This window comes from Morchella importuna (genome assembly GCF_003444635.1).
Source record: "Morchella importuna strain M04M26 chromosome Unknown Morimp01GS042, whole genome shotgun sequence".
Taxonomy (NCBI): domain Eukaryota; kingdom Fungi; phylum Ascomycota; class Pezizomycetes; order Pezizales; family Morchellaceae; genus Morchella; species Morchella importuna.
Genome location: NW_025763439.1, coordinates 331,090 through 344,002, shown reverse-complemented (window position 1 = coordinate 344,002; position 12,913 = coordinate 331,090). Strand labels below are relative to the sequence as shown.

The 12,913-nt window shown below is 43.8% G+C and overlaps 1 protein-coding gene across 1 annotated transcript; it reads right to left on the bottom strand.

Annotated features, from left to right (window-relative positions):
- LAJ45_10160 (uncharacterized protein) lies at window positions 1–4,510 on the bottom strand (the record flags this gene model as incomplete). Its single annotated transcript, XM_046119689.1, has 13 exons — window positions 1–3; window positions 73–1,783; window positions 1,845–2,465; window positions 2,518–2,542; window positions 2,597–2,770; window positions 2,823–2,927; window positions 2,985–3,005; window positions 3,061–3,165; window positions 3,225–3,438; window positions 3,491–3,791; window positions 3,848–4,045; window positions 4,133–4,330; window positions 4,392–4,510. The coding sequence occupies 13 exons, from the start codon at window positions 4,508–4,510 to the stop codon at window positions 1–3; spliced, it is 3,795 nt and encodes a 1,264-aa protein (XP_045967139.1).
- Window positions 4,511–12,913: the final 8,403 nt, after the last annotated feature.

The following is a 12,913-nucleotide window of genomic DNA, read 5'->3' as shown; positions in this document are numbered from 1 at the left end:
TTACTATGAACGGTCACAAGTTAGTGTCCTGATGAAGAGGTAATCCGACGAGTACAGTCGATGGTTACATACCTCATCAGCGGCTATACGCTCGACCGGAAGCTGATGGACTGGGTCCGATACATTAGCCAGCTCCGCCAGCCTTGTCTCTAGCACCCTCACTACCTCCGAGTAGCCTTTCACACGCGCTTTATCTAACGGGGTCTCCCCATCGCTATTCTTAGGGTTCGCATCTACTCCCCCCTTCTCCAGCAGCAGCTGTACCACCCTCGCGTAGCCGTTCTTTGCCGCCCAAAATAATGGCGTCTCTCCATAGTTATCCTTGGAATCCGCCTGCAGCCCCTCCTCCTCCAGCAGCAGCTGTACCACCCTCCCCCGGCCACGCTCCGCCGCGTAGGATAATGGGGTTTGTCCACCACTATCCTTGAGTTCCACATCCGCTCCCTCCTTCTCTAGTAGCAGCTGTACCACCTCCACGTGGCCATTCCTGGCCGCATAGTGTAGTGGGGTCCAGTTGGTGTTATCTCCCGAATTCACATCCACTCTCTCCTTCTCCAGCAGCAGCTGTACCACGTTCTCATAGCCATTCTGCGCCGCGTAGGACAATGGGGTCCGACTACCCGCATCCTTGGAATCCACATCCACTCCCTCCTTCTCCAGCAGCAGCTGCACCACCTTCACATGGCCACGCTGCGCCGCGTAGGATAATGGGGTTTGTTCACCATTAGACTTAGAATCCACATCCACTCCCTCCTTCTCCAGCAGCAGCTGTACCACCTTCTCATAGCCATTCTGCGCCGCGTAGGACAATGGGGCCCGACTACCCGCATCCTTGGAATCCACATCCACTCCCTCCTTCTCCAGCAGCAGCTGCACCACCTTCTCATGGCCACGCTGCGCCGCGTAGGATAATGGGGTTTGTTCACCATTAGACTTGGAATCCACATCCACTCCCTCCTTCTCCAGCAGCAGCTGTACCACCTTCTCACGGCCATTCCCCGCTGCCCAGGATAGTGAGGTCCGACCATCGCGATTGCGAGAATTCAACTCTTGATTTGAGACGCGCAGTAGAAGCGTGTCAAGATACTGTAGCTCGTAATGACAGGCGACCCAGAACGGGGAAGCCGCCGCCTCACCGCCCTCCGATAGCGCTAAATCACCATCAACCTTCGTGATTGTGGAGCCCCATGCCTTATAGGACGCGGTAGACTTCCAAAACCTGTTAGAAAGATCCTCTACTTTCCCAGACGTAGCCTCTGACAGACGAACATGTGCTGCCCAGTTCCTCGCGGCGTAGGTATATAGATCTTGGACCGGGTCGCTCGCATGATGATATAGTAAGGTTGTAAGGCAAACCTTGGCTATATATGAATTGCAGGTTTTTTTCTCGTATTCCGCCTGGGAGAGTAGGAACTCTTGGACAGAGAAATGCGCGAACCGAAAGATGTTCAGAGTTTTGTCATGTATAACAAGGTTCTTACAGATTCCCATAATCTTTAGTACTGTCCAACTGAGTCCGCTCTTGTTCAAACTCTTCTTCTCTGGCTCTACTGCAAGAGCCTGGATGACGCTTCCCGTTGTACAAGCTTCCTGCGCATATAGTAACCACTTTAGGATCTCTTTTGCAACCCGATGGGCATTCCGGTCCTGCGCTTTAATCCTCTCCATGACCTGGAGGTAGGTTTCGTTCAAGGTTTCTGGCATCGTACTTAGTGCAGATCTGACATCTTCGGCAGTTTGCGCAGCGCACAACGCGTCAATCTGTAGGTTAACCCACATAAACCTAAAATGTATTTTTTTAGCCTTTATGAGGATACGCAGCAGTGGGACGGATAAATGCATACATCCCATTCGCTTTAGACCGGAGCGTTTCTGTTATTAAATCTCGAAGATCCTGGTCAACCTCTCCTCCAAGCAATAGCGCATCTTCACAGTGAACGTTACTCCCATCGCAGCGTCGCTTGAGTTCTGCCTCGATATAAAGATTAATATCGGCGGAATTATCCTTTGCTTCAATATAATAATTTGGGATCCCAGAAAAGAACTGGTGGATGTCGGCGTCATATCTGCTGGTCACAACAATCTTGACCCGGGTAGCCGTCTCCGCAATCCTGTGCAATGCAGAAAATAAAGCCCTGCGTGTCTGAATATCGCATTCATCAAGGGCATCTACAAGAATTGTTGTCGATTGGTACCCTTCGGAGAGACCTATTATTAGTTCTGTGCTCTCTTCCGTGCTAAGTTGGCCCCTCGCACCACCCTTTGCTTCCCTCTCCTTGTAAATTCTATCAACGAGTGTGGGAATTTTATTTTCTCCTCTTCCCTTGACGCAAAACTGCTTTACCAGTGTCCGTAGAATTGACTCGGTGCTCCTTCTGGTAGGTTCCTTATAATTGCAGTAAAAATACGCCACCACGTGATCATCGCTGGTTGATAGATGTTCAAAGGAATCGACGACAGAGGAACTACAGAGAATTAGTAACATGGTCTAACGGCAGTCCGGACGATCAGTCTTACGCTAGGATTGTTTTACCGAAGCCGGCTGGGGTCGAGCATTAAAATAGTCCTATACCAGAGGTGGGAATTTGCTTCTTACCATCTGCACGTAGCCAAAGAATTGGGTTCGTTTCCGACTCCCTCCATCGGATGAAGTGCCCGCTCTCCTGCAGCCAGGAACCTGTGCCGTGTAGTCGGCGCTGCACCGAGAGTAGGTGGTGACTCTCATACTCGACCTCCGATAGCCAGGTCAAGATCTTGAGTCGTCTATCGTCTGAAAAACTTAGTATGTCTCCTACCGAAGGGAGGATTCAATCTTTACATACTTCGAACTTCGTTGTATATAATTTCTACCACGTGCAATGTCCCCGCGATTGGCTCCTGTATTTCTATCAAAAGCCCTCGCAGTTTCTTTATATTTTTGTCCTGGTCTTCGAAGCAACGATTAGTACTTCGCAGCAGAAATCCAAGAGATGGTGGGGGCTTACCAAAACGGTTTGAGGCAGAGGCTAAAAGGTAATTAGCAGTTTCCGATCACGTCAATGATAAAAGAGGGCCTCGGACCTTCTTTCTCCGCAACATCTATCTTTTCCTTGAGCTCTTGCTGTTTGGATTTAATATCGTTCAGTAAGTCCTGGATTTCCTGGGAAAAGCTCCTGATAATTCGGCCTATCCGAGTTTAAAGCATTAACGTTCCATATGAACAATGTGAAAGTATTATATCTTACCTCCTGTATTATGATTCAGATAGATACTCATTTTACGGAGATATTTCAATATAGATGCATAGAGATTCACAAAACATTTGTTGAGATCTTCTGATATGCCGAACTTGGTATTGCAGTATAGCTTCTCGTATATATCGCAGCAGCAGAGAAGCTCCACCAGGTAATCCAAACTTTCGGATACTGAGCGCATCAGATTGACGTATGCAATTCCAGCCTAAAATAGTCAATAAAAGACTCGTAAAACCCCGAGATTCCAATTTCTATACCTGGAGAAGTCCTCGAAAGCCTGCCCAGACTAGGGCGACTACCTCCGGGTTGTGTTGAAGGGCAATGTCACCAATTGCTGCATATTTATTTAGTTGTACCAGAAGATTGTCGACGATAAAGACCTTCCTGTCATCCTTTATAATAAACCATCGCTTATCGTCGCATTGTTCCTTTCTCTCTTTCAAATCGTTGATGATGTTTTCAACCAATGACCCTTTAGGAAATGTCTCATCCCCTGAGTGGCCATTGTTTGGCTCTCGTATTTTGGTAAATGCCTTTTCCCACAGAACTGATGGCCTCCTAAATAAGTCAGTTAGTCAGGCCCATCGGCGATGCTAATAAGATGGGGTATATACTTTTCGGTTTCAGCTTCGGGTGGCTGTGATTCGGCAACTGTAGGGCCGGTCATAATATCTGGGATGTATGTGGTAAGTATCGCGACTTGGTTAGTAGGAGGGGACGTAGAGGTATCGGAAGCCGTCATGGAGGATTCGGTGAGAGTGAATAGATTCTTCTCGGGTTGGTCTGGAGTGACATCTGATGGAGGAGTAAGACTGAGGAAGTTCGGTGTTAGTCGAACCAAACCCCATGAACGTAAACCCTCAAAACCGACCGCGGTGATAACAGCAGATGACACCTACTTCTCAGACCTCTGAGTATCCAAGGGTCGTGCTTCAAAGACCGTGTGGCCAGCCACAGAATTGGCCGGGTAAGGAGCCGTTCCGGCGTAATCAGCGACTGGGGGTATAGAGGTGTCCGAAGATGTTATGGAGTCTTCGGTGTGAGTGGATTGATTCTTCGAAGGTTGGCCGGGGTTGACATCGAGAGGATAACCAGTGCTATAGAGGTATACGGCGTTAGAGTTGCTAAATATCAGCGAACTACATCTCATTAACATACCTCACTACCGTGTTTTGTTTATTTCGTCGCGAGCTCGGCTTCTGTTCGGACACCCGTGCATTGTCGGCGCCATTCTCCTCCCCAGAAGTCGGACAACACTTAGAGCATATACAACCCATCGGTCGGGATGTCTCTCGATTTGTGGGCGTTCGGAGAAGAGTGGGTTAGTTGTTGATTAGATGGGTGCTAGAGTATGTTGTTCAAAACCTCGCGAAATGGGTGTAATATGTTGAGAGAAACTGAGAAGCTGAGATCGCGTAGCTGAAGAGGGACAGCGCATCAGATCTACCGCCAATAGGTGTAGACGTCAGTCTCACACATCTGATACATGCAGTCGCACTCAGTAAACCTTCTGGGCGTGATACATCCCAGCCATTAAGTGCAAATGTGCGCGTACTCGTGCGCAGTGTGGTCCTACACGGTATAATTGGCCAATGCTGTGAGTATCGCGGAGAACTATACCCGATCCAGATCGCCACTGACGCCACTGACGCCACATACCGCCATAACTCGAAAAATTGGCTAGCTTCCAGAGATCAAAATTACTTGTGTGGGAAACTTCTGATGCAGATCGATGCCATACAACCAATCACTCGAGCGATAATCCCTGGCCGGAGATAGCCAATTTTTCGACTTTTGGCGGTACATGATGCGGACTGCATGTCCCAATGTGATAGTGCTTACTTGCATGTAGCACAACCAACCCCGGAGCCGGGGAGGCCAGCCTGCATGATATGCACGAAAGACATACTCTTACAGTTGGTGAATGGTTTATTTATTTCAGCCTAGGCAACTGCAAGTTCAAATATCTCCATTCATTCGACGCCGCATAACTCGAGAGGTGACAACTGGGGTACAGAGGTCGAGTGTTATCCGGCAACTGTTATCAGCACGGCCAACCGTCCAACTCTGTCAAGGATTGATTTGAGTGGCGGGTTGCAAAAAGAATTGAGTTGGTTTGCCAAGTGCTGCACAATTCTTGGACATTTGTGGTTGTCCACAAACGGGAGTCTCAGGTGGCATCAGTAGCTAAAACCAAAAAACCTACAGCTTGCGGTAAGATTATTGTAGAAATATGGGAGGAGTCCTATTGGCTTGCCCAGCCACAGAAACCCTGTTTTTAGACCCCTGTTTCTACAAAAAATTTTCCTCTCGCTGTACTCCCGTGGGGTGAGGCTCAAGACAAAGTTGCCAAGAATTGCAAATCAAGTTGCCGAGAAATATTTTGCAACCCACAATTCCAGTTGCAATCGTTTACAGTTTGCGGCAAATCCATTTATTAATTCAATTCTTGGCATCAATTGATCCCGATGTCTACCGTTGGCCGGCTGCACGGCGTAGTTGTTGGCGCCCCTGACTGTTATGTCGGGTATGGTGGGCGACATGACATCGGGGTCGGTAAAAGTAGACGAACACCAAATCCTTCTTGTCAACCACAACACAAGATATTAGTAAATATAGGCCGTACTTTAAATATTTATGATTAGAATAAGAGATCCACGCCCTTAAATCAAGAAATAATGCACATGGGAGTGCATAGTAGTGGGGCAAAGATACCTCAATTTAGGCGAGGGGGAGGGGAAACTTTACGCCAAGAGATGGGTGCAGGGGTGTTGTGCAGGGATAAACCGAGTGATAGCCCATGAAGGAGCGTTTCTAACCAAACCTGTCGAACCAAACCTATACTGTTCAGGTCAACAACAATAACAGAGAAAGATACCTAACTATATCATTGAAGGGTCTATTTGATGTGTAGAATCACCTCTCAGTCTCCATTTATGCATATAATGCACGGTTGCTGAGCTGTAAGCTTAATAGATACGGTACCTGCAAATACTATTTGTTTCCACCAATCATAGGTGGGTCTTTTAGGGGAACAGCAATGGGCAAGGGTACCAGACAATATGATTTAAAGGCATATTTTATGTGTAGGATCACCTCCCGGTGTCCGTTTGTACATACGATTCACGGTTGTTGAGCTATAAGCTTAAGAGATGCTGCAACCGTAAATATACCTATTTTAAAAAAACATACCTGGATCGTTCAAAGCAACAACAATAGATAAAAGTACCAGACAATATGATTTAAAGGCCTATTTAATGTGTAGAATCACCTCCCGGTGTCCGTTTGTACATACGATTCACGGTTGTTGAGCTATAAGTTTAAGAGATGCTGCAACGGTAAATATACAGTACGATGCCAGCCGTGAGGGTCAGGCACAGCGTCGCAACGCCCCCCGAACAATCACGGGTACCAGCACAGCAACTACAATTGATACTTTGGAGAGCTGAATTTTTGTATAGTTGTTAAATAGTTGATAAATAACAATAATTTGACATTTAATATCTTGTGTACCAACCTGCCGTGAAAAGGTTGTGGAAATCTGGTTGCGCGCGCGGCGTTGCGGCGCCGCGCCTGACCCTCACGACTGGCATCGTACTGTAAATATTTTAAAAAACCATACCTGGATCGTTCAAAGCAACAACAATAGATAAAAGTACCAGACTATATGATTTAAGGGCATATTTAATGTGTAGAATCACTTCCCAGTGTCCGTTTGTACATACGATTCACGGTTGTTGAGCTATAAGCTTAAGAGATGCTGCAACCGTAAATATACATATTTTAAAAAACCATACCTGCATCGTTCAAAGCAACAACAATAGATAAAAGTACCAGAAAATATGATTTAAGGGCATATTTAATGTGTAGAATCACCTCCCAGTGTCCGTTTGTACATACCATTCACGGTTGTTGAGTTATAAGCTCAAGGGATGCTGCAACGGTAGATATCCATATTTAGTAAATCATACCTGGTTCGTTCAAGGCAACTATAGGTAAAGATACCGAACTATATAATTTAAAAGCATATTTAATGCATAGAATCACCTCCCAGTGTCTATTTGTACATACGATTCACGGCTTGTGAGCTATAGGCTTAAGAGATATGGTAAACGTTCAAAAAATAGTTCTAACAACTAAAATCTTGCCACTTGATATGATAGATAAGAGTTATCAGAATGCTGTGCCATCATTTCTAGACCTAAATTACATATAGGATTCATCCCCATTGTCCATTTCCAAGTGAAATATACGGTTGTAAAAATATAAGCAAATACATACGGCTAAACTAGACTACTTTTATATTCCCTTCTGTGCGATCGATACTGTTTATCAACAAATTCTTTCTGTTCTTTAGTTAACCCGTCAGCATAGGCCTGAACCCAGCGTCTACTTCTATTGGCAAACCTCCTAATTGTCTTTAGACTTACTGATTCGAGTCCTTTCCAAATGGTTTCTTTCAGTTCCGAGAACGAGTAAGAGCAGTTTTCTCTAGTATACCTTTTTACTGCAGCTCAAAAGAACTCGATATAATTGAGTTCACAGTGGAATTTAGGATAGAAAATCACTTCATGTCCTCTCTTTGTAATTTCCAACTCCAGCAAAGATTTCTCACTTTTGAAATCGGTTTGAGCCTCTAAAATCCGAAGACAACAGCAATTTCTACCTTGTACACACTCGTCTATCCTTCTTTGATCTCGTTCCTCCTCAGTCTCCCCTTCTCTTCTATCCATTTTCTTCTTATCCGACCCGCACTGCTTTAATAAACCGATCCTCCACAATTCTCTTTCTTGTAAAACCTGTTTCATGCCCTTTGGTGCGGTAATAAGACCAGCTGAAATTGGGATTGTGGTATCCCAAAAACAGTCACCTATACGGAATACCATTGATTGTACGTTTCCGGCATAATAGGTATCATGCATAATTGGTTGTTTTCCGCCAGGATTGATATTTATTCGACTTGCCACAAGAGCATCTGGTGCCTTAAATGAATGTCCGCTTGAGTTATCAAATGCAAAGACTCCCATATGATTAGGGAAAGCTTTTTCAAATATAGGAATTGCCTTTTCCAAAACCTGCTTTACCATTTTATTTGAATCCCACCAACCGTTATCATTTTTACCACTCCCGTATTTTATTATCTCGAATGCATACTGTCGGGACCCCAATTCGTGATCGTAGATGGACAACCGACCAGTAGCTTCAGTCAAAGATTCAGATTTCATTATACCTTTCCCTCGTGACTTAGGTTTCAACCATTCTTGGCCCTTCGGCTTCCAGGAATATAATTTGCCGTCATTTGCATTAAACGTTGACTCATCATGGGTAATAAGTATACGTCTTTTAGCACCACAAGGTAGATTTTTATGTATCTCTCCATTGTCATCATACTCCCGTAGCGTTATCGAAATATCCTGTAAATAGTAAGTATGTATTTTCCCGGTCTACTATTATTTCAAAGACTTACTTTCCAACGAGGATTAAAAACGTTTGTTGTATAGTCCACTACATCCTCCCGTTCATGACCTTAAATATATCCTTTTTTATTCCTACTGTAAATCCAACCTAACTTTGCGAGCCAACGTTGTACTGTCCTAATACTAATTTTGATTGTTTGAGTAGAGTTCGGATTATCGTTTAGAGCAGGAATAATAGACAGAGCGTAATGATAATGGTTTAAAACAGCAGCTATCCCCATAATATTGGCTGCTTGACGTGTGTATAATAATTGGCCAATCACTTCACAGATTCCTTGTGGTGTAGCTTTTGACATTGCAGTATTGAGATACTCTCGTATAACCAATATTACCTTAATATTTGGGTTAGTAAAAGATAGAATGAGATATCGGTTATTCAAACTTACACCTTCATCATGATATAAGGTTCTAACAGTCATGTATTGACCTTTTTGTATTTTAGGTTGTGGAATTTTAAATTCCTGCCAGTCACAGTGCCATCTGCACAGTGTCTTTGCCCACTTATTGCCCTTTCCTTTTGCCGCTGATATAATTATGGAATTATCCACCCAATTGTGATCCCGACCTTTTTTAAGCTTAACCTGAAGTAAGTTTATTAAAGCATGTACCCTGTTGTACCACTCGCCAGTGGGATTATGTTTCTTGACCCAAACTTGTAGCTTCCGAATCTCATTTTCAATCCGGTCTTTTGGTAATGCCATCTCAAAATCTGGTGGAGAAAAAAATTTTGTGCTAACCGGGAGCCTACTACTGGCAGTTGAAGATTCCAGAGCAACAAGGAAGCGGGAGATAGACCCATATATCTCCTGCATATTCCTTCGCGTCTCTTCATTTTTCTTTTTGTGGTAGTGCAACAACTGCCTAGAGGGAGTGGCTGCAGGATTTGTGCCAGGAAGTTTGAACTCCGTTAAAATCCAACCACCAGCTGGTTGCCCTATTTGGAGAATATCTTCTTCAATATCGCCAAGGGCCACAATCACATCATCTTCTTCAAAAGCCGATACTCCTACATAACGGGTAATTATAATAGATTAATTACAAATGCACCCGGTACTGAAAGTCTTACCAGGAACTTCCCTAACTTCCTTCTGAATTCTTGACTGTACCCTGAATGCTGCACAACCCGCAATCGAAGCAGTTCTTTTTTGTTGCTTATTTTTTGGAACTCGAGGCATGATTACTGACCAACAACTGAGTGTAGTAGGTGTAAATCTTAAGTAACCGATTAATCCTCCTCCTGAAAGCTCTTTGGCTACTCCTGAAGACCCCCAAATAGGCTGAGACATACATATAAGTCATCACAACGCTTGATTTTTACATGCGCCAAGACCGACCCCGATATCGTGTCGCCCACTATATCATTCATGATTCTTGGCTATTCGATGCATTCTTGGCAATTACAACATGAGCCTCAGAAACCCCAACACCCCTGTTGTGTAATTTGTAAAGAAAGTATCAGAGAGTTATTTGTTCCTCAGGATAAACTCATATGTTGATATTCCGAGCAAAAGTATCATTTTGGGGGGAGTTGAGTGCTTTAAGATTATGAAGGTAATCTTTTGAAAAAGATTGGAGACAATTGAAGATTATGCAGCCCTCCACAAGTCAATTCAATTTTTAGCAGGATTGAACGATTGGTTTTGCTGGATGCCACCATCCTACCAAACATAAAGCAGTAGTTCAGGGTCACCACCTATTCTAGTAAATCCTACCTAGAGATTGGCACTCTTGATGAAATAAAGAATCTGAACCCTGGCTGTGGCACATAGAACCCTGATACTCTACTACAGTAGGAAATGTATCGTGGTATTAAATCAGGAACTGCATCCCGTTTCTGTACACAATGATCAGAATAATGCGTTCGTATACTAATAAATTGGCAAATGCATCCCCAGTCCCACTTTACGATTTTATTGCTGAATTTATTATTTAAATTTCAGTCAATTGGTCAGTCAATTGGGCAGAGAGTTCATCAGTTAATTTGTCAGTCAATTTGTCAGTCGATTTGTCAGCCAAATCGTCAACTAATTTGTCAGTAGATAGATCAGTAAAAATAAACTTGAATCCAATGTTGGAATTGAACTTGTACTATTTTGCTTAAATATTTCACATCATATGAATTAGGCTATAGCTATTGTTTGATAAATTGAGGCAATAGATTGTTGCTATATCAATTAAACCCTACTAGTAGAGTCACGTACATCTAAAACTATGGGTGTACCACCTCGGGACCATGAGTTGTTGGATTATGAGTACCTATCATGATTAAGTAAATATACAATGTATATGTAGAGGGAACTCCTTCCACACCGCCCCCTGCTTTTCCAATACCCAATCCACCCTTTTCACCTCCCCACAGCTCCCCCTCCCACTCCAGCTCTCCCCGCTCCAGCTCTCTCTTCTCCCCCTCCTCTCTCTTCCCTTTCCCCTCCCCATCAGCAAGATTGCACATATTCATGAGTCTTCCAACAGTCTCCTGGGTCTCCTGAGGTTCTCCTGAGACCTCAAAACGGATTTTAATTCTCTGGAGACACAGGAGAAGCTTTACAGAGTTTGTTGAGCTTGCTGATGCCCCCTCCCCCATCCCGCTCCAGCTCTCAGTCCAGCTCCACCTCCCGCTACAGCTCCAGCTCCCCGTCCTGCTCCAGCTCCAGCTCCCCCTCCCGCTCCAGCTCCAGCTCCCAATCCCCTTCCAGCTCCTCCTCCCACAATCCGTCCACTTCATCTACCAACTCCTAATCTCACTCAGATCATATTATATCAATATTTAATAATAGAGCTTTTTAATTTAATTATACAAAGATAAAGACTCAACGGTGCACTCCCATGCCCAAATATTATCAGTTCCATGCTCGGATATTCGCGATTCCATGCTCAAATATTCGCAGTTTCATGCTCAAATATTGATTTTTGTGCTTATTAAATACCCTATCGTTCTCGACCAATCAGACTGCAAGAACCTCGAAAAATCATTATTCTAGTACATAGTAGAAATGCATAAAAATCTATTGAGTCCAAAATTGGGAGAGTATGTCAAATACCTTGACGGGGAGCATATTTTAACACCAATTTGTAAGGTCACTGTGAAATCACTAATGAGTTTTCAGACTATAAATCTATGACTTTACTGATGATTTTCCAGCAAGAACACTTTTCTGATTAGTTTTGTCCAGAAAGTCTTGGGAAAAGTCTTTGAGTAAATATTAACTGATGTATATACTTCCTAGAACACAATTACTAAAACATTTACAAATACATTTTACGCATCTATTAATCGAATGAAAACATCTATCACGAACCTCATTTCGACCCAGCCCAAATCCCTAAAATGAATTGATTACGCGAAGAGGAGTGAGTCATCGTTTATTTCTGGAAGATTCTGTAGTGTTAGTAATCGGTTGTTATCTTCTTGTTATATAAGGGTCTCTCACCCTTTCTTGTATCTCTTTCCTTACTTCTATATGCAGCATCTTGTATTTTACTTTGGATTATCACTATGGGGGATTTATTTCGCTTCAATACAGACTCTATCTCAAGCAACGTTATGTCTGCTGATCCAATATGACCATCTCGATCGTCATTGCTGCCCTCTGGGCATTCTCTACCTTTGCTGTCTACCTCGTGCCCCTCGTCACTCTTATCTCCCCCCTTTCGGTCATAATGACTTTCGCTGCCTATGTCACTGTCCTCGTCCTCGTACAAGCCACTCTCCACATCATCCAGTGCACCGCTTTCCCTCGTCTTAGTTCGAGCCCCTCTCGGTGTTTTTCAACCCCTACCGCTATGCCTCGCCCATGGTTCCTTACAACATTACACGATAACTTTAACTATTACTTCACTTACTAAATATGGTAGAAGGACAGAGTTTAACCGTTAACGACTTTCGATATGATTTTCCATACGATTTTCTCAATGAGTATCTGTAGAAAACTTTTCAGTAAATGTGTTCTTCGTAGATTATCATTGGTAAAGTTATCCATAATGCATGCACCATACGATTTTACATAACCCGCAACAGGATATGCATCAGTTGATGCATTTACGTGCCCGGCTGACGTGTGAAATGCATCATTTGATGCATTTACCGCCGTGGTAGAGGCATACATAAGTGCGAGAATAGGTTTCACTGACTGCGAACATAACTCTTATGGCACGTGTCTCCGAATAGGCAAAGATCGTTGTGTCGAGTTAAAAATGGAGGTA